The sequence below is a fragment of the Heterocephalus glaber genome, unplaced genomic scaffold (genome assembly GCF_053883595.1).
Source record: "Heterocephalus glaber isolate CG9 unplaced genomic scaffold, H.glaber_assembly_v1.0 deba00001688, whole genome shotgun sequence".
NCBI lineage: Eukaryota > Metazoa > Chordata > Mammalia > Rodentia > Bathyergidae > Heterocephalus > Heterocephalus glaber.
In genome coordinates, this window is record NW_028258413.1 from 4,020,765 (window position 1) to 4,041,490 (window position 20,726).

At 56.2% G+C, this 20,726-nt stretch overlaps 1 protein-coding gene across 10 annotated transcripts in view; it reads left to right on the top strand.

Moving 5' to 3' along the window:
* The window catches only part of Lef1 (lymphoid enhancer binding factor 1), a 96,242-nt gene extending 79,936 nt beyond the window's left edge, over window positions 1–16,306 (top strand). For 5 of the 10 annotated variants that reach the window (XM_087198718.1, XM_004866218.4, XM_004866220.4 and 2 more), the window contains 3 exons: window positions 3,080–3,128; window positions 4,066–4,106; window positions 15,125–16,306. In XM_087198718.1, the coding sequence (XP_087054844.1) occupies window positions 3,080–3,128; window positions 4,066–4,100 (84 nt within the window). In that variant the 3' untranslated portion in view covers window positions 4,101–4,106; window positions 15,125–16,306. The remainder of the gene's footprint in view (window positions 1–3,079; window positions 3,129–4,065; window positions 4,107–15,124) is intronic. The other 5 variants (XM_021245457.2, XM_021245458.2, XM_004866217.4 and 2 more) reach the window with 1 other exon arrangement.
* Window positions 16,307–20,726: the final 4,420 nt, after the last annotated feature.

Genomic DNA, 20,726 nt, shown 5'->3' on the forward strand with positions numbered 1-20,726 from the left:
AATAATTTTGATTCTTTGAGCTCTTAGAATAATTTGAAAATTTGGAGATCATTCTCAGTTTGTTCAGGCTGCTGTAGCAGAATACCGTAGACTGAGGGCTTACAGACAAGAGAAATGTGTCCCTTGCAGTCCTGGAGACGAAAATCCAGTGCCATGCGCCGGTGGCTTCATGTCTGGTGACAGCCACCCTTTGCTCGTGCTTTGCCCTCCCCCACGAAGCGTTGTGGGACCCGATGCCTTTCCTGAGGGCTGCACCCCGATCACCACCTAAGGCTGCCTCTGCTCACCCCATCTGATTCGGGGTTAGGATTTGTGGCAACACAGATATTTGGTCCATCTGTGACAGTTCTCAGCCCATGCGAGACTAGCACTGGGAAAGCCAGCCAGGAAAGCTTTAGTAGAAATGGAATTGTCCCTTCCAAAAGGGGTAAGGGCAGGCATGGTGGCGCAAGCTGTAATCTCAGTGCTTGGGAGCCTGAGGCAGGAAGATCTCTGCGAGTTTGAGGCCGGCCTGGACTACATAGTGAGTTCAAGCCCAGTGTGAACTATAAAATAAGACTGTGCCTCAACCAAGAAACTTTAAAAAAAAATTTTTAAGGTAAGAATGAAGCTGTTACTTAGCGTGTAGTCTTAACTCGTGGCCATTGCTGTAGATGGTCCAGTGGGGCTTTAGTCCCCAGAGTTGGTTACAGGGATGCGTGTTGGAGGCCGTGCAGCCCACGGAAGACCCAGAACCTCTGAAACCCGTGTGAGAATGGGCTGCGCAGCGCGTTCCGGTGCGGAGCTGCTGGGGATCGGGCTGAACCCCTGCGGGCGCCTTGGAGGCAGGAAGTCCCCGGCCACTGCGCATTTCCTGTGCGCTCAGCTCCCACTGCCCTGTGGCCACTGGGTAACCACCCGAGACCTTCGGCGGCCTGGGCCACAGCCACTGATCCCTACGGCCCTAGGGAATGTCCCTTTGTCTCTCCTCTCCGGCGAGGACTGGCGAGGACTGGGGCCGAGCAGTTTGCCCCCAGCTGGAGGTGGGCGGCGCCTCCCTTGTGAATTTGCCAAAGCCGGCCTGGGAAGACGCGGGAAGACTGGGCCGAGCCGGGCTCCTGGCTAGAGCGGTCATTACCGTCTCCCTGAAGCTCCGGGCCCTGGGCCGGACAGTAGCCGCTGCCTTCCAGTCCCCACCATGCCACAGCTCTGCTGTGCTGAGAATTTGCAGGGAGCCTTGCTGCCTTTACATGGCTTTTCTGATCCTCAGGTGACGAGTTCAACTTTTTAAAAGAAGCACACGTATTCTCTCCCTATGTAAATATTAACAGAAAGTCATTGCTGTTTTTTGGTTTAGAGTCTTGCTTTGTAATCCAGGCTGGCTTTGACCGCAGTACGTAGCCCAGGCGATCCTCCTGCCTCAGCCTCCCAAGTGCTGAGATTACTCAAATGTGCTACAATGCCTGGCCTGAAAAGAAAGTCGTTTTAAAGAAAGCTAGTGCAACATGAGTTTACCTTTAAAGTTTTCTTTCTACACAGTTTTTAAGGAATAAAAGGAGAACTCAGCTTCCTTCCTGCCATCTTTATTCAGCCAGGAAGGTAGGCGGGGCTCGGTCACCCGGTAGCACTGACCTGGAGACACCGAGCTTGAAGTAAGGGCAGGACGAGAGTCTAGAATAAAAAGCCCGACTGCAGTCCTGATCGTCAGAGAGGCCGCACTGAACACATCTCAGTGGTTTAATATTAAAATGCCCCGTGCCGTGGGTCCCCGATTTCACAGTCTCGGTTTGCGGGGACACCTGGGGTAAATGGCTGAGGTGTCCCTGCCTCGGTGGAGCAGGCATCTTGTCAGGAGAGAGGAGCTGAATGTCTCGGTGGAGCTTCCCAGTCCTGTGCTTCAGGCTTCCAGCACAGTGCAGTCTGTGTGACTGTGATGCAGAGGACGTCTGCGTTTGCCATGTGTGAATGTTGCGTTCCACCCACGCTGGTAGCGGTGTCTCCCCGAGACTTAGGGCTTTGCTGTGAGCCGGGCAGCGGCTGTGCGATGTCCCGGGGCTCGGCCCAGTGGGAGGGCTGAGGACCGGCCGAGGATTCTGGAGAGATGGCCCGGGCCAGGCAGGCCAGCAGGGGAGCCGGGATGAGGCGGCACTGGCTGCAGACTCGGGGATGGCCCTGGCCCCTGTGGAAGCTGCACAGAACCCACTAGAGGAGGCAGCAGCACGTGGAGCGCACGCCAGGCCGCTCTGTTAGTCCAGACACGCGGGCTCCGGGCCTCTCCCACCCTGGTGTTCAGGAAGATTCTACCAGGTTCCTAAAGCTCCGGGCCCCATGGCTGTGTGAGATGAAGAGAAACCTGTGTGCTGCTGGCCAGAGCCGAGCCTGTGTCGGTGGAGCCCAACGGCTGGGTCTCTCGTGACTCACCGGTGTGTTATCGTGGACGATGTCAGATAGAGGCTCGTGAGAGGGCTGTGTCCTGTCAGAGGAGAAAGTACCAAGGGCAGCCCGCATCTTCCCTCAGGCAGGTCAGCTGCGTCTGTGCCCCCTTAAAGTTGTTTCTGAGGGGCAAAGAATTTGTGAAGAAAAGTGGAAAATCAAACCCCACTCTAAACGGGCCCTACCTTGTTTAATTTGTCACCGAGATGTTGAAAAGTGCACTCATACTTCGGAAGCCAGGCCCTCGGTGCTCAGAAGCAGTGAGCCGCTCGGTTCCCCTCGGCTTCCTCAGTCTGTCTTGTTCTTCCGTGTCCCCTGAGTTATGTGGCACCTTTACCACGAGGGCTGCAGGGACGCGGTGGGCGCCGTGCTCTGTCACTGTTGATCCTGCGCCCTTGAGGGCTGGTTCCAGCTGCAGTGCTGTAAGAGCAGGGCACTCCCCGAGGCTGGCTGTCCTTAAGGCCACAGCACACATGGGGACGTGGTTGTGTGAGTGTCCACGGTGCTGACGTGGCAGGACGCTGTGGAGACAGGGCCACAGGGCGATGATTCCTGGTTTCCACCTCACACCGCCGGCCTCTGCACTCGGGTGAGGGTGGAGGGACAGTCACCTCCCTCTGAGTCTGTCCCCACATCCTCTGACCTGACCGCGCCCCTCTCCCTCCAGGGTAAGAAGAAGAAGAGGAAGAGAGAGAAGCTGCAGGAGTCCGCGTCAGGTAGGGGTCGCGGGACCTGCTGCCACCACCCACGCTTCCACCAAACGCCTGGTGACTGCGTTCGCGCTGCTTCTGCCTGTGACTGTCACGTGTGTTCCCTGACTGCTGCTCCTCCTGACACTCTGGGGAGACCTTTCCTGTCACCGTGGCTGTGGGGAGGCCCACGTGAATGTGGGCAGCACTTCCCCACCTGTCACCTGCAGTCCTGGTTGGTGACTGTGGGTGATTCTCCCTCCCTCTCCCTCCCTCTCCCTCCCTCCCCCTCCCTCCCCCTCCCTCCCCCTCCCTCTCCCTCCCTCCCCCTCCCTCCCCCTCCCTCCCCCTCCCTCTCTCTCCCTCTCTCTCCTTCTCTCCCTCTCTCCCTCTCTTTCCTTCTCTCTCCCTCTCTCTCCCTTTCTCTCTCTGTCTCTCTCTCTGTCTCTCTCTCTCTCTCCGTCTCCCTCTCCCCCCGCCTCTCTTGCTTGTGCTCTTCGCTTTAACCCTCCTGCTTTTTTTCTGTTTGCACTGTACCAAACAACCCTTTATAATAATTATACAAGATGCTGCCTTGTATCCCCTGCCGAGCCTTTCCTCTGATTTGGGAGTTTAAGAATAGAAACCACAGGGCCAGGGATTTAGCTCAGTGGTTTTGCCGCCTGCTGCACAAGCGCAAGGACCCGAGTTCGATCCCCAGTACCAAAAAAAAAAGAATAGAAACCACAACTATAGGATTGCTCTTTCTTGTGCACTGATTTGAGACATCGACAAAGCGCCATGTTAGTCCCATTTTTCTGCCATAAAAATGAGGCCGCTCCACGGTGTGCACACTTACGGGTAGCTGGCATCAGAACCAGATAAAGCAAAGCAAACGAGCCCTTGAGATGTTGTAGCTACTGTGTGTTTGGAATGTGCGGAAACCTCTTCCAAAAATGTTTGTTAAAGGCACGATTTTCTGCAGGTACAGGTCCCAGATTGACAGCTGCCTACATCTGAGACATGGTAAGCGACTCTGGTCCTGTGACCTTCCTGCCCGCAGAGCCTGTGCAGCGCCGCTCTGAGCGAGGAGAGCGCCACCGAAGCCCTGCCGGCCTTAACTCCACGGCCTCTGTGCCAGCCTGGATGTGCTTTGACCTCTGTCCTCTGCCCCCTGCGTCTGTCTCCACCCACCCACCCCCGCCCCAACTCTTCCCTCTCAGCCATTTCTTACTGACCAGTGGCAAATTTGCCTGCTTACAAAGTGAGGGGCGAAAAGGAGAATTCAGGAACAGACCCCGCAGCCCGGCAGGCCCTGGGGTGCCCAGCCCACGTGGCGGCTGCACGGTGGGGCCTGGAGTGTAGACAGCTGCTTTGCGTCTCATGAGGAGGACTCACGGGCTTCCTGGTCTCCTGTTATTTCCCAACATGGCGTAGAGAGTTATTTGATCGACTGCATTTATTGTGTCCGGGGTTTTCCTTTATTGGTAACCGTGGCTGATCTCACTCTGAGGTCTGCAGCAGTGATTATTCCACTCCTGCGTCGTGGGCCAGCCTGGCCAGGAGCCGGGCTGTGTGCAGCAGCCTGGTCCTAGGTGTGGCCCCGGCGGGGTGCGTGGGTCCCTCTTGGGAAGCCAGCGTCTGCTTGGTCACCAGGTCCCGCCGGCCCTGCCCGAGTCCACCCTCCCGCGAACCGCTAATCGCTGCCAGCGCCCGCCCGGTCTGCCCGGTGCTCTCGCTGTCCCTCTGTCGCCGTGGCCTTGAGCCTGTCCCGCCTCCGGTCCCGCCTCCTGCCTGCCGCCCGCTCGCTCCCGGGGGATTTGCTGTACTTACAACCAGCCAGCACCCTGTGTCCCCACAAGGCTCAGCGTGAGGCTGTGGTCCCCACACTTGTGGCCACCTTCGGTCACTCCTGCCCTCTCTCTTCGCCTTGGGAGAAATGCGGCTCCTGCCCCTAGGACAGGCGGGGTGCATGGCTTTGCTTGGCTCCCAGCCTGGGGGGTGCTCGGTTCCAACTGGACCAGTGACTGCCTGCTGAGCTGGTAAAACTCTGTTCTGGTGCTGATTGCCAAGCGCCTTTCCCCAGGGAAACCGTGCAGCAGGTTAGGTATCAGATCTCATGTTGGTGGGCATCGGCTTGAGCCCTCTGACCTCGGGGTCTGCACCTGTGACCAGCACGGCCGCCACCAGGGGTCCAAGTGCTTTTCCTGAGCCCCGAGCCCCAGTTCCAAGAAGCTCCCCGGGTTTGTCCGATCACATCTGGAGGTTTTCCGAGATCATGGCTCTTCTGAGTGAATCTGATCTAAGGACCCGGCCAACCCCTCCCCGTGTGGCCCAGCAGCTTCTTCCTGGGAGGAGGCCTAGGCCTTCCTTCGGAGGGCCAGTCAGCACATACAGATACACTGTGGAGGACGCACAGTGAATTCGATCCCAGCACCCGGCTGGGTTGTTAGAGGCACAGGAACCGCAGAGTGCCAGTCCTGCCAGGTGCTGCTGGAGAAATTAGCCCAGTGGAAAGAAATCACACGCACATGCTTCGTATTTTTTCTTTTATTTTGCAAGGATGCCATTCTTTTTTGTCACTGACCTCTGGGCCAGCCAGTGGCCCTTGCCACCTCCCACTTCTACATGGAAGGCGCCCAGAAGCACGCAGGGCCCAGGGCGGCACTCGGTACTGCGCCCCACGTTCTGTTTGCAGCAGCCCTAGCCCACTCTTTGTAATAGGAATCACAAAAAAGTAGCTAACATGCTGGTGCACACCCATAATCTCAGCACTGGGGAGGCTGAGACAGGAAGGTCACTGTGAGCTGGGTTCTGTAGTGAGTTCAGAGTCAGCCTGAGCTGCAGAGTAAGATCCTGTCTCAGAAACATACCAAAAATGTATCGCTTCTCGGCCTTTTGGCTAAGATCGTGTGTAAAAACATACCAAAAAAATTCACACAGAAGTGTATTTCAGTACCTGAGTCTCATTCTTAGTCTGGTGGTCTTTGTGACGAACATTACTTAGCTTGACGTCAAAGCTGAGGCTGAGTCCACTTGTGTCTAAAGATGCACTGCACATCTTTTTCTAGTGAGTCCCAGCTGTCCCCGGGCCTTGAGCCACTTGCCCTTTCTGAGGTGAAGGTGTCCTCTTACCCTGTGAGAGGACCCCGGCCGGATGCCCAGCGATCCCCGTGGTGGGACTGGCAGTCCCTGGACGAGAACCTGGAGTGGGGGGAGCCCACATTCCGTTCCCTGTCTCGGGAGGAGGAAGGAGAGCAGCTCCACTTGGGAGCTCAGAAGCCGCTGGACCCCATGGCTGAGCACTCAGTGCATCCTGTGCTCCTGGACCTGCAGACGGCCCCGCACCCGGGGCTGAGGAAGCAGAGAGGGCATGGAGGGCTGCAGGAGGTGACACTGGAAGAGCATGGCTATCCCTGGAAAGTGGAAGCAGGCATCGGCAAGGAGAAAGAAGATAGGAGTGGACTCTGTCCTGGAAAGAACCAGGCGGCTTAGTGAGGCGCAGGCTGGAAAGGAAAAATCTAAAGGGCCAGGAATGCAGCGCCATTTGAAGGCCCTGCTTCCCCAGAGCTGCAGACCTAAGTAAAGAGAATAAAAACCTACCAGGAAGCAGACATGGGTCTCAGGCCGGCCGTGTGTGAACTGCGGCCCGTGCAGAACTTCCAGGTTCCTTGAACCCCCTGGACTCGGGGTTCCTTGTGCACGAGGCCACTGAGACCCTGCTGCCACCCCAGCCAGCCTCTGGGTCCCCAGGCAGATCTGGGATTCGGGCTCTGCAAGGGCAGATGGTCCCTGTCCCTGACCCTGTCCCGTGAGGCGCTCTGTGCCCTGGGCTGGGCGGCCTTCCCTTCCCAACAGTCACCTTAGAGCCAGCCTGGCCTCAGGAACAGCCGAGGGCCAGCAGGTGTGAGGTGGGAACCCAGGCGGAGCCCAGCCAGGCAGGGAGGAAGGCAGACTCCTCGAAGAGGGTCACAGAGAGCGTTTATTCCTCTTGTGCACACAGTGGAACTGACTTCGAGTTCTTAAAAATTCCTGTTACATGAGACACCTCAGTGCTGATGACCCCTGGGCCTGGGTCCCAGCCCTGCCAGCTTTCCTGTTTCCTGTCTCCCGTGAGAACGGCCACTTCCGGTCCTGGGCAGCCCTGAGGAGGTTACCAGCACCTTGATGGGCACTCACAGGATGACTGGGTCCATCAAGCCATTGCCCTGGGGCAGAGGGGCCCCCAGCAAGCAGAGGCCCCTTTCAGCACTGCGGGCCGACTGGGATTTGTGGGCTCGCCAGGAACCCATGGGCCCACGGATTGAGTCTGCTGGAGGGGCTACGTTGTAGACGCCAAGCGTTTGTTTGTTCATTCTGTAAACAGCCCGGGAGCTTCCCTGCAAGTCAGAACTACACTGGGGGAGCAGGTGCTTGCTCAATGGGACTCGTCCCTGCCAGGAGGAGCTTCCAGTCCACGACCCGGACGTCTGAGTGCGTGATTACAGAATGGTGCGGCACTCGATACAGAGACAGAGCATGAGAAGCATGTGGGCCGAGGGAGGTGGAGGCAGCTTCCCGGCGTAGGTACTCACAGCTGTGCTCCTGAGAAAGTCTCGGGCCCAGCACAGCGAGGGAGCCCTGCCTCGTGGTGCGGGGTAATCAGGAGCTGGGACACCTCAGGGTCCATCAGCGTCCGGGGTTGTCACCGCACTAACCCTCCTGCTTCCTGACCTAACCGAGCTATAGGAGGAAAGAACTAAAAGAACTAAAAGGAAAGCAAAGAACTAAAAGCTGACAGGCAGCAGGAAATACGATCCCTCTTAGGCTTACTCACTGCACACCAGCTTCCTAAATCAGGTGATCAACACTAGCAAAACATAAACCACAGTCCACCGTTTCAAAATTACACAGATTGAAAAGATACTTTGATACTTCAACGCATTACTTTAGGTTATAAAATATCAAAGAGCCATTTTAAAAGTAGAAACAAGCTACAAATTTCAGAAGCTAGAAAAATCCTGTCATGGCACACAGAAACACACATAGGTACAGAGACACTCACGCACGCACACACACAGTCCAAACTCACTGCTTTCAGCGTCGGCATAGTCTCTATCTTGCAGACTTGCTAACTAAATGAAGAATTAAACTGTATTTTTTAACCAAGTGAAAACTTCACCCTTACACCGCCTCGGGCTGTAAGCTTCGTGGGCGAGGTAATTGCTAAGTGCAGTGTGGAATACAGTAGTTAATTGTGCAGTGCTTGGATTTACATCGCTTAAAAAACCTGTTTCTGGCTTCTGCCTGATGACTGTGTTTGATGGGGTGCTTGGGGGCCGGAGGAGGAGTCCAGGTTTGGGAACTGGGGCTCCAGGTCCCAGGATGGCAGAGGGAGGATAGAAATGCTGGGGCAGCGGCTGCCTGTCCGGAGCCCACAGGCAGGCTGTCCCGGTGATCCTGAGTCCGACTCACCAGGCCAGGGTGACGCTTTTCCCCAACCCTGGCTCTGAGTTTGCCTCCTGAGGAAGGATGTGGTCACCCATGCCAGGTGCCAGTAAGCTTTCGTTACCAGACAAAGCTAGGCTTTTAAGCAACGATAAACTGGGCCAGGGAGTATAGCTCAGTGGCACCCCGCCTGCCTCAAAAGTGCAAGGTCCTGAGTTTGATCCCCAGTATCAAAAAACCCTCAAAGAAACGATGAAGTAAAAAGGATGTTGGAGGACTCTTGAGGCTTGTCAAGAGCCTCAGAGTAAAAAGTAGGGTGTGGAGGGGCCGGGAATTTGGTTCAGTAGTTCCACCGGCTGCCTCGAAAGTGCAAGAGCCCGACTTCAATCCCCAGTACCAAAAAAAAAAAGGGTGTGGACAGCCAGGAAGTGGTGTCCTGGGTCATTTTGTCCTCTCGGTGACCCACAGGATGCCCCTGAGCAGGGGAAGGTAGAGGGGTTAAGGGTGGGGTGGGGCTGAGGTCTGGGTGGTGACTGTCAGCGTGGGGAGAGCCGGGGACATCTGCCCAGTGGCAGTGGGGCAGGCTGTGGTTTTCATCAGCCAAAGCTGACCTGTCCCTCTGGGAAGCTGAGGCAGGAAGGTCACAAGTTCGAGCACAGCCTGGGCAACCTGGTGACTTAGTGAGACCTTGCCTCGGGATGCAGAGAGAGGGCTGGGCTGCGGCTGAGTGCAAAGCCCTGGTTCACCACTCGGTACAGCCTTAGCCCTGGCGCCCACCCTACCGTGGGTACCTTGGGACGCGACAAGAAGCACCTGAGCTCACCGAGGAGACACTTGCATTTTAAGGACCAGGAGTGTCTTGTGGAGCCCGGAGACAATAGCAGGCTGGGTGCGGGCGGCCAGGAGAGGCCTAGGAAGCCGTCCAGATGCCTCCCTGCCCTGCTTCCACCCGCCCAGACTACGTGCTGCTCCGAAAGTCTCCTGTCGGGTCCGAGCTCCTTTCAGGGCCCGCCTTGGGGACGCCGGGTGGCGGGGCCTGGGTCAGCTCCCACCCTGGCCAGCGGCATCCGAGGGAGTCAGTTGGGAGAGGGGTCGTAGGGCGGCCAGGCTTTGGCCTCTGCAGCTGGTGGTAATGACAGCATTGGGGAGGCTCAAGTTTCTAAAACTCTCCACCGGTTCTCTTCTCTGCTTAGGGATTAAGTTGGATTTAAGTTGCCTTGGGAAGCAGAATTGGGGACAGGGACTCTGAACTAGCAAAATGGATCAGGTGCCATTTGCAGAACAGCAGGAGGGAGGCAAAAGGAGGTGGTTAAGGCCTTGGGGTGCAGAACATTTCGTGTTTTTCTCAAGCCCCTGGAATCTGGTCCAGGTGGATGCGCTAAATAGTTTGTAGCATAAAAAAGAATTGTCTTTAAAAAAAAAAGAATTATCATAGCCAAACTGTGTTTGGTAGAAGGTCTTCTCTCTCCCCAGTTTGGACTGTGTGGAGAGCCCTTTTTTTTGTGGTACCAGGGATCGAACTCGGGACCTTGTGCTTGTGAGGCAGCCGCCAGAACCACTGAGCTAAATCCCCGGCCCTTGAAGAGCCCTCTGGATGGGGAGTCTCCCAGAACACCAGAAGTTTACCACTGTAACTGTCAAACGTGGGGCTTTTAGAGCCCTGTTGGGTGTGATTCTTACAGCAGTGTGCTGTCCTTGTTCACCCGGCAGGGGCTGGCGGGGCACGGTGGTTTGCTGCAATCTCAGGTGGACCCAGGGCGCAATGCAGAATTTTAGAACTGCCTTCATCATTTTTCCATCTTCCCTTGCTGTCCAGGCTGTTCCCTGGGCCCAGAAGCGGAGCTCACAGCTGTGTGCAGGCTTGGGATGCAGGGCGGGCTGGGAGCCTTCCCGGGCCTGGGAGCAGTTAGCTTGCCCTCCCGCCTCACGCTGTCGCCCAGCTGCTCATCCTAGGACCCAGTGAGGGAGGGGCCCGCTGAGAGCCTGACCAGGCCGACTTCATCCCTGGGACACCAGGGAGCTTGGAAGCATTTTCTGTGGACAGTGCAGCTGCTTTATGCCCAGGTTTCCATGCTCCCCTCGCCTGTCCCAGAGCTGTCCATCCATCCCATGCATCCTGGGACTTCCCCTTGCCTTTTGGGTTCATTTTCCTCAGTTGTCCTTGTGTTGTTGGGGGCACTGTTCCTGAGAGTTGTTTTAATTGCTTTGCAAAACGCTCTTGAGTCTTGATTTCCTGCCAGTCTGCAAGTAGTGAGTGTCCTTGACACGCTGGCCAGGTGCCTGGGACGTTGGAACCACAGAAATGGGGCTGGCATTCAGGGACCCCAGGGGACACCCTGGTTCTCCACGGGTCCCTCCTCCCTGCAGACCAGGTTCACAGCCCCCTCCTCAGCTGCAGCCTTGCCCCACGGCAGTGGCTCCTGAGACCATGTTCCTGCCAAGCTGTGCACCTTCGTCCCCTCCCCACCCTCGGTGAGGGACAGCATCCTACTGCCCCCCCCCAGATGAGGACCTGGGATGCTCTGAGAACTGATCCAGGATAATGCACAGGATCCTGGCCCTCCCGGGCCTGTCCCCAGGACTTTGGCTCTCATAGCACACAGGGTGTCATCTCCGCGTGTTTAACCAGAGGCTCAGACGCACAAGTACAGGTGTAACTGTGGAAGGAGCTTGAAAAGGAGAGAGAGAGAAGAACGGCCCTGTGTGCTTGATCCTGTGGCTGGGTTAGAAGGTGGAGTTTGCATCTTTCTGGGGAGAGCGGGAGGGTCGGAGGCTCTGGGGGCCCTGTGCCCAGGTGTGCCATCCCTGTGAGGCTGTGGTTGCAGACCTTGAGGCCCCCTTCCGTGCAGGGCCTGACTCCTGCCCTGGGAGGGTCTTCGTCTGCCCAGCCGCTCCACGGACCTCTGTCCGCATGGCACAGCTGGTCAGGGACCGGCATGTTCCCTGGAGGCAGTGATGGTTGTCACGGCACCTCTGAGTCACGGGAGCTGGATAGACGTGGCCGTCCTGCTCCCGAACCTCAGGGAGCTGAGCTCTGTGACCTGGGCCCCCGGCCCCGAGCAGGCCTGAGGACGTGTTCAGCTGCAGAACCGAAACTGTTTCTCCCGGTCCCGTGGGCCCAGGGAGCTGCTGCCGGCTTTGTAGGTTGTCGTTGAGCCTTGGAGGTCTTGGTCCCAGGTCGGGTGCATTTGGCCGTCTGTCCTGCTCTCTGAGCACAGGGTCTCAGGCGGCCACTGTGTGGGATGCGGTCCCCTCCCCCAGGGTGTGGGCTGTGTCTCCTGATGGAGGGGAGCAGGAAGGAGAAGGAAATGAACAAACAGTACTTTAGCGGGCTGCAGGGGGGCAAGTGTGTTCAGAGCTCAGGCACAAACTCCGCGCTTGCGGTCAGGTGATGGCAGCCAAGTGACCCGGCCCCTGCAGGCCATGACTTTCTGACCTGCACACAGGCAGCCATGCGGTGAAGTTGATCATGCGAAGTCTGACCAGGGATCAGGGCCTTGTTTTTCATACCTCTTCCTTCCTAACGGCCTACTCTCGGGGCCACCTGGACGCTGGGGACAGGCCAGTGCTGCCCTCTAGGGGTCACCTTGGCCTGAGCGCTCCCTGATGTGCCTCGGTCTCCTTGCTGAGGACAGTGAGACCAGCCAGCTCCACAGGCTGTCGGTGTCAGGCGGGGCCCGGCAGGGTGCAGCCACCTGTCGTCCCTCACACTCCATCCTGGACATTGGGTCGCAGCTGCAGATACCGCTGGCTCCTCTCGATGCCCTGCAGCACCTGGAGCGCTCCTCCCAGCTCACACGACCCTGCGGGCCGGCAGAGGGCACACAGAGCTATAAGCTTCAGGGCAGTGATTACCAGGCTTGGCCACCTGCCCAGTGTCACTGCTGCCTCAGGGGGGCTTCTCCATGCCAGGCCCTTGTGCCTGTTGTTTTTAGAAAAAAAACACTTTGATTTGGCCCATTTTATACCTGAGAGGCCACCCCGCTTCTTCCAGTTGGAGGAAAGGACTGGTCCATGCTGGCAGCCATGCAGGGGATGTGACAGATGTGAAGGTTTGCATTTTAAACATGTAGAACAGCGAGACCCCACCTTGCCTTAAACATACTTGTCCTGTTATTCTTGTCACTTTCTGAAGCAGTTCTGGAGTCCTCTTTCCTGAGTGTCTTTATGACATGTGATCAAAAACACAATTGGGGCTGGGGATTTAGCTCAGTGGTTCCACCACCTGCCTTGCAAGCAGAAGGTCCCGAGTTCGATCCCTAGTACCCCAAAAAACAAACAAAAAACCCTGAATGCTGCTGCTGAGTGCCATCCAACAGAAAGGCAGCTCTTAAACACATGATACTGTGTCTGCATCCACCTTATTCGCCAGATCTGGCACTGTGTGACTTCCGGCTCCTCCTCCAAGCCAAAATGACCATGAAGGGTCAAAGATTTGAATCCATTCAGGACATCGAGGCAGCAATAAAAGACCTCACCACAGAGGACTTCTAGCATTGCTTCAGAAAGCAGCAAGAATGACGGCATAAATATGTTCAAAGAAAGGAGGATCTTGAGATGGATCGATGGTATTGTGTCTTTTACCATAATAAAATTTTGGGGGCCGGGGATTTAGCTCAGTGGTTTCGCTGCCTGCTGCACACGCGCAAGGACCCAAGTTTGATCCCCGGTTCCAAAAAAAAAAAAAAATTTAGCATTCACCATGTTTTTGATCCCCCCCCATTTGCAACAGCAGCCAGAGATGGGCTGCCTCATGGGACAGCTTGGGAGTTTCTGGGCTGCTGTTGAGCCCTGGCTGGCTGACAGGGAGCAGCTGGGGGAACGAGCTGCTTTGCTGGGCAACCGCACAGTGGCCCCTGAAGCCAGCTCATCTGGGGACTTGGAAGCTGGGGGGAGTGATGCCATCAGGGCACAAAAGTGTGGGACTGTGGGTGGGGGAGTGGGCCTGCTGGGCCATGCGGGGACCCACAGGCGTCCTCCAGGTGAGTGGCTGTCACGTGTGCCCGGCCCGGAAGGGGAGAGCAGCGCTCAAGGACAGCCTGGGGCTGGGAGGCTGCGGACCATGGCAGCCTGCTGCAGACGGTCACGGTGGGGACACAGGTGGCCGGAGGGCAGCTGTCTCCCTCCAGAGACAGCCTGGCAGCTGCCGCCTGTATCCCAGTTGCAGTGTCCGGGGTCACTCTTCAGTAGAACGTGGAGGCTCACGTCACCGGAGGGGAAAGGCCGCCTGGACCCCGCCTTTGGAACTCAGGGCTCCACACTGGGCCAGAGTAGCAGGGCCTGCGTGTGTTTGGCCCTCTGTGTTCGGCTCCGCTCTCCCTGTTCCGTTCAGAAGCCACAAGTGGTGTTTCCGGTGCAGCAGGGCAGGGTGGGTCTCGCAGGAGCCAAAGCTCGGCTGCAGGCGCTCTGGCGACTCCTCTCGCCTCCCACAGTCCGCTGGGTCTGTGCGTCGGCAGCCTCCCCCGCGTGCTGTCTCCTCACCATCATCGGGCACCAGGCTTGCCGGGACCCGTGACGGCGACACTGCACCAAGCCGCGGGGAGGGGACACAGCTCCACGCTGTGGGTCACCGTCCCCGGGGACAGCACTGTGTCCGCCAGAACTCCCCACCCATGCTGCGTACTCTCTGTGGGATCTCGTGTTCCTCTCTCCACTCACTAATGAAAGTGTAAAGCAGCCTGCTGGGATTCAGAAGATCCTAAGAGGAAACCTGTGCTCCTGACAAGGGCACCCCATATCGGAGCCCGCAGAGGGGCCCCGGGAGGCTGCTTGGGTCCCGGGTGGGAAGGACAGCACCGTGCCCGCTCCTTCGTCTCTTCCTTTTCAGACATCCTTTGTTTTCCTTATTTTCTTGTCCCAGTGCTGGGGATCGAGTACTTCTTGTTAAGCATGTCGTTTTTCTTTTTTTTTGGTACTGGGGATCGAACTTAGGTCCTTGAGCTTGTGGGGCAGGCGACGGAACCACTGAGCTAAATCCCCAGTCCTTGGGTTTTTTTGAAAACCATTCTCATCCCCAGTATCTAACAACAGTCACTTCATTTGCTGAGGGTCCCTTCCAAGGTCACCTTGTTGGAGGAAAAGAAAAGCCATGAGGACCAGAAGCTCTTCCGTGAGAGTGAAGGCCTCTACCTGGGGGTGTGAGCAGGTGGACGGAGCACAGCTGCTGGGGTGGCGGTCACCGTGCAGGTGGCGATGTGCTGGGCAGCTTCAGCAGGGTCCACTGCGGTGCAGAGCCGGACACTGGCTCCCCACAGCAGACCAGAGCCGCCCCACACCTCAGCACGGCAGCCCTTTCCTCCCGTGTCCAGCTCCTGTTTGGCCACTGCCTGCAGCTGTTTTGCACACAGATTTGCTGTTTTGACCGTGACCCACAGCGTAGTGCGCCCCGTGTCCAACACTGTACGTGCATAGGCTCGCAGCCAGAGCAAGCACAGCCGCTCCTCACGCTCGTGACAGCAGTGATGTGTGCCAGAGAGTGGGCCTCAATGGTGCGACCCACTCCAGCCAGCATCAGGCCTCAGCCATCAGCCTCCAATCATTCATGGTTGGCACAGTGGGAAGTCATCTGGAAAAGGCCGGGCAGACCCTCTAACGCCTCTCCTTTGTTCCTTCTTGAGGTGGCAAACGCAGCTCATTCCCAACGTGCAAAGCCAAGGCAGCGACCCCCGGACCTCTGCTGGAGATGGAAGCTTGCTGAAACCTAGACTGTCTCTACGGCTTCCCCAGGTGACCCCGGAGTGTGGACACCAGCCTGCCCCCAGGTCCCTGCTAGAGACAGCTCCATGGAGACAATCACTGCCACCCCTCGGTGACTGCCGCAGCCGAGGTCCAGAAGAAAGCATCAAAATGGTTGTTTTTTTAAAAAGGAAGTTGCAAAGCCCAGGAGAGTGCCCACAGGCCCCGGCCAGCCAGAAGCTTCCCTCCCGTCCCTGGTGCACTTTGGAGCACCTGACGCCCCAGTGCCCCAGGCAAGGACAGAACCTCGGCTGCCTTTGCCTGCCAGGCAACCGGAGCCAGCAGCCAGTGAGTCCATCCATCCATCCGTCTGTTGGTCACACCCCAGCGGAGGAATTCGTGGGAGCGATCCCTGTTTCTGTCTTCGTTTTTCCTTTCTCCTAATGCTTTTATTTAACAGTGCAAAACTTTGATTGATTTTATGTTCACTTGTTTTTTTTTAAACTTGAATTTTAAAAAATTTTACACTTTTTAGTTTTAATTTTCTTGTTGTATATTTTGCTAGCTATGAGCTTTTAAATAAAATTCAGAGGAAAGGTCGGGAAAGGTTTGAAATAAAAACAGATGAACAGAAGTCTTCTCTCTCTGAGAGATCTTGTCCCAGAAGCAGCTTCTCTGGCAGCTGCCTATCCCAGACGGCAGCCTCTGTCCTTGTGGTGTCCTCCTCCAGAGCCACGAAAACGTGACAGCCCAGACTACTGTGGGCAGCGGTGGGCACTCCTATTTCACTTAGTTTCTCTTGAGTTTTTTTTTCCTTTTTAAAATGGTAACTGCACATACTTCAGACTGGTTTGCAGTGACTTCATTTCTCTTTTTCACTCCCTTGTAAAAAGCCCAGCACTTGGATTGTTACTTTCAATGTTCTGTATTTGTATCTGTTTCATTAGGCAGTTAGTGGGATTTTATGCCAGTTGTTAAAATGAGCATTGATGTACCCATTTTTTTAAATACCAAGGCGCAGCCTTTGCCCCCAACTGTTATCTAACCTTTGTCATTCCAGTTTGAGTTAACGTGCTGAGCATTTTTTAAAAGAAGCTTTGTAATAAAACATTTTTGAAAAGAAATGTCCCTTTATTAAGAGTGAAGTCCTGGGCCAAGGATTTAGCTCAGTGGTTTCGCCACCTGCTGTGCAAACGCAAGGACCCGAGTTCGATCCCCAGTACCAAAAAAAACAAAAACAAAGAGTGAAGTCCTGATGGCTCTGGGGTTGCTAAGAGCGAGTCCAAGGCTGGCGCCTGCCTGGGGTGCAGGGGGCACCTTCCAGTCCCCAGGGCCGGCACCTCTGCCCGGTGTGGACAGACGCAGGGCCAGGGAGAGAACAATGCAGTTGGCAGTCTGTCCCTTCCTTCCCGAGTTCCCTGCACGGTTCCGTGGCACCCCAGACCCTGGGTCCACTGGCATGGAACCACTTTCCCTCCTGCCTTGTAACTGTCATCTCACTGTAAGCATTTGTGTGTAAGCTGGTGTCTGCCGCAGCAAGAACTACACTTTCAGACTGCGGCATATGTCTTCCACAACCGTCTTCCATCCCAAAGCCATGCTGAGAAGCGCTGATGTCACCAGTCTCTCACCCCTCCCTGGAATCGTTACCCTCTTTCAGCCCCAGCGCAGCTGGAGAACAGCTGGCTACCATGCTTGTAATAACCGTCCGCATACTGCACTTGAAGATTGCCATTAAATCACCCCTTGGATTTCTCGTCTCCAGGCTAAGTAATCCCAATTCCTTGACCCTTTCATCATCAGCCCTTTAATCATTTTCATTACTGCCCTCTGGAAATGCTCCAGTTCCTCTTCATTTAGTCCTAAACTTGAACCGGGAAAATAAAAGTCTTATGTTCAGAGGACCTACTTTTGTAAAGGTTTCATATTTAGGCCTTGCCCAAACTTCATCTGAAAACTTGCTCAGATTTCTTCATGTCCGTGAACCAGGTACATTGGGCATTGAGCTGCTGCTGTAATCTTTTGAGGAGTTAACAAGAAAATCCAGCGAAGACAGTGTAGGAGGTGACACTAGAGCGTTACTTTCTGAGAGGGAAAAATGGTATTCTGGGTCTTGCAAGTAATTAATAAAAACCGCAACCCAGCCCCTCGGTGGTGTCTCCGCTGCGTTTTATGGCGCACAGAAGAATGAATAAGCGGCAGTGAAAATGGATGGTTTGGCCCTTCCAAGCCAAGCTGCCCCCATCTTTGCCCCCTCCTGCTTTATTTCTTCCTGAATGATTTTCCCAAGTGGCTCTGACAACATGGTCTGCAGTGCTGGGGAAGCATGGGGAGCCCAGGCATGGCCCCAAGGGGACGTCTGTGCCCAGCGGGTCTCTTCTGGCCACTGCTCACGGGTGATCTCGAAGAGACCTGACCCACTGCACACAGAGCTGTGCAGGATGAGGCCGTGCAGCTTCCTGCTGGAGCGGCACCTCCCCAGGCCTTGGTGGGGAGTTCCCCAGGCGCTACTGTTGCTGGGAGCTACCTGCTTGCTACACCTCGGCCAAAGGCTGCAGAATACGGAAACCTCTAAGAAAGGCCATGAGCAGTACCAAGGCATCCCTGGCTTTCCTTCCAAAGAAAAGTCATGGGAGATTAACACACGGTTCCGACAGGAGAGAAGCTTTGATTCCACCTGGCGGCAGCTGTTTCCCACCACAGAAAGAACCCACACCATCTATGGGATTAAGAATCGGTAGAATTCGGAACCCACGTGTTTTCTTCCATGCACAGAAACCTTGGGATTGAACGTGAGACCCCCACCTGTGAGTGTTTCAGCTGCGTTGGGACAGAGACTAAAACTCAGCTACAAAAAGAAGGGTGTGGCTCTGAACATCACAGACGCTGACAAAAAGGATGATTGATTTTCTTGGCTGTCATTCTGACGCTGCTCTTCTAAACTCCTGTGATCCTGTAGCGGAGAGACTTCCTTACCTTGCTCTGTAGCCGGGAGCTGCTCGGAGCGGGAGAGGGGCGGCATGATGTCAGGTGCAGCTACTGCCAATGAACACCGTTCACACGAATCAGGGAAACGCCACACACAGTAGGTAATGTACAGTAACTTAGGGTTAACCTTGAGAGTTCAGGTGAAAATCGACTATTTCTCTTTATTGAAGAAAAATGCTAATCATGCTTATCACCAACACCGTTGTGAGTCACAGCCTCCTGGTATCAGAAAGACTCGATTCAGTGCACGCTCCCTGAGCGCGTGGGCCCTGCCCAGAGAACTGCGCACCAGGAAGCGCTTTTCCAACATCAGATTGTTCACTGTCTGCTCCTGGTGTGCACTGTGTCCCTGTCCCTGGCTGGAGTTAGGACGCCACAAGCCCTGCGTTAGAAGCAGGTGCCCTGGGGAAAGCCCAGGTTTGCAGTTGGAGGCCTGCACAAAATCCACCCTGACCACTGCTGGGCCCGCGCATGGACCCCCAGAGTCATTTCCTTGGGGCTAAATGTCACCTCTACAAATGCATGGGGCCGGGGGTGACACCCGGCAGACGGAAACGGGCTAGTGAGATTTCGTTTCATAATTTGTTAGAAAATGTGTGTTGTCGGTCCATTGTGAAAATATCTTGTTTCTGTTCTGCCTGTAGCTGTAGAACATCAAATGTATTTCTCCGGCCCAGAGCAGCCGGTGTAACCAGGTCTGGCCAACCAGTTTGGACTCAAATCCAGAGGGACAGCGTGGGATGCACTCAGTCATTGACAGTGGTGTGTTCGTTAAACGTCTGTCTTCACCTCTGGGAGCTGAGATGTTACCAGCCAAGTTAATTAGCCAGTGCTACCCTCATTAAGTATTCGGGGAAAATGGGCAGAGCACAGCATGCAACCGCAAGGCGTAGTCAGCGGGTCAGATCTCCTCTCCATCCTTAACCTGTCTCAAAGGTGGAGCTTAGCAGAATCCACGAATTACACTGCCACGGTCTCGTCTCCCATCAGCAAGACACACGAAGTGACCAAGGGGACAGAGCGCACGCCGGCCTGGCGGCGGGTGGTGACATTTTCCATCAGAGCCTGCCCTGGGGACACCGTCATCACCGCAAAATGAGGGTCTACCAGGCCCAGAGGATCCCTGAATGTCGTCTTGTCCCGTGCCACACGCTAGCCCTGGGCGGGGCGGTGCCCTCCACCTTCTCGGGCCTCACGAGCTGGGCCGTCCTTCCCTCAGCGGCTGGTCCTAGAGGCTCACGCCAGCCTCCAGAGCCACTTTCCTTGCCTGTGCTTTCGCAGTCCATTAGACACACGGCCACTGTGACTCAAATTTGCTTAGAAGCTTGTGCTGCACTCCCGCCGCCCTTCCGCCCTGCCACAGTGCCTCAGACTGGACGATGAGATCTTCAGGCAGCAGGGAGAGGGGCATCGGGTGTCACCAGGAGCCCTGGGGTGCAGAGACTGAGGGAGACGGGAGGAGCTGCAAAGTGCAAGGCACTGCTGGGTTCAGGGCACAGGCTGTCATCCCAGCTCGCCACGGGGCTGAGGAAGGAGGAGCAGAAGCTCGAGGCCAGCCGCGTGGTGAGACACTCTCTCCAAGAAGGTGCAGATGCGGCTCAGCACCCGCGCATCTGCCAGCAAGGCCCTGGGTCCCATCCCTGACACTGCAGAAATAAACACTGCAGTCCCCTTGGTGAGATGTGCTTCCTTCACGTGGCCTCTGCATTTGGGACAAGCTGATTTTAAGGCAGGCCTCAAAGTTCTCCTAGCAAACACAGCTCCTAACATGTGCATGCACACACACCAGACTTAAGAAGCGAGGGCGCGCACCAGGAAAAAGGAAAATCAGGCCATAAATTTCAATACTCTGCCCTTAGGTTGGCAAGGACACGGTGCAGACTGCAGGGCCCACCGTGAGCCGATGCTGGAAGGCAAGCAGCTGCCGCAGGCGGGGCCACTCGTGGGAGCTCAACCCTGTGCCCACCGTGTGGACTCGGATCTTGAGCTGGCTTTGCCGCTCCACCTGCCTCAGTCCTCCGCACCCTCCCTGCAGCTTCACTGTGAGGCTCAAGGGCCCTGGGAGGCACCCTGGCAGAAGCGTAACAGTGTGACCAAAGACTACTGCGACAATTCAACACTCTGAATTGATCACAAAAAAGCCCTACTGCCGTGAGCCCCTCACCGCCCCGTGGCTCCCCCACTCTCGGCAGTGTCTTGACAGGAAGGTGTGCAAACATGAGCCGCATCTCCCAGTCCCCTCAGACGCCCGACCTCACCCCATGAGGCACCTGGAGTTGGGCCCCCGGACGTCCCCAAGCCTGCCACCTGCGCTGGGGCCCTCAGGCGAGCAGAGGCCAAGGGCTGCCCTCAGCTGTGCCCTGCTGCCGCCTCTGCCGACTGTGTCAGGTAGGAGGTCCCAGGAGGCACCTGCAGAATGGCGTGGACAGGAGCCAGAGTCCTGCTGGGGCCGGAGACCAACGTCTGCCCTGCCCTTTGGCAAACAACTGCTTCAGTTGGGGCGCACGTTTCAGACCCACGGCGGTCCTGCTGTTGCGGGCCCCAGGGGCAGCCCCC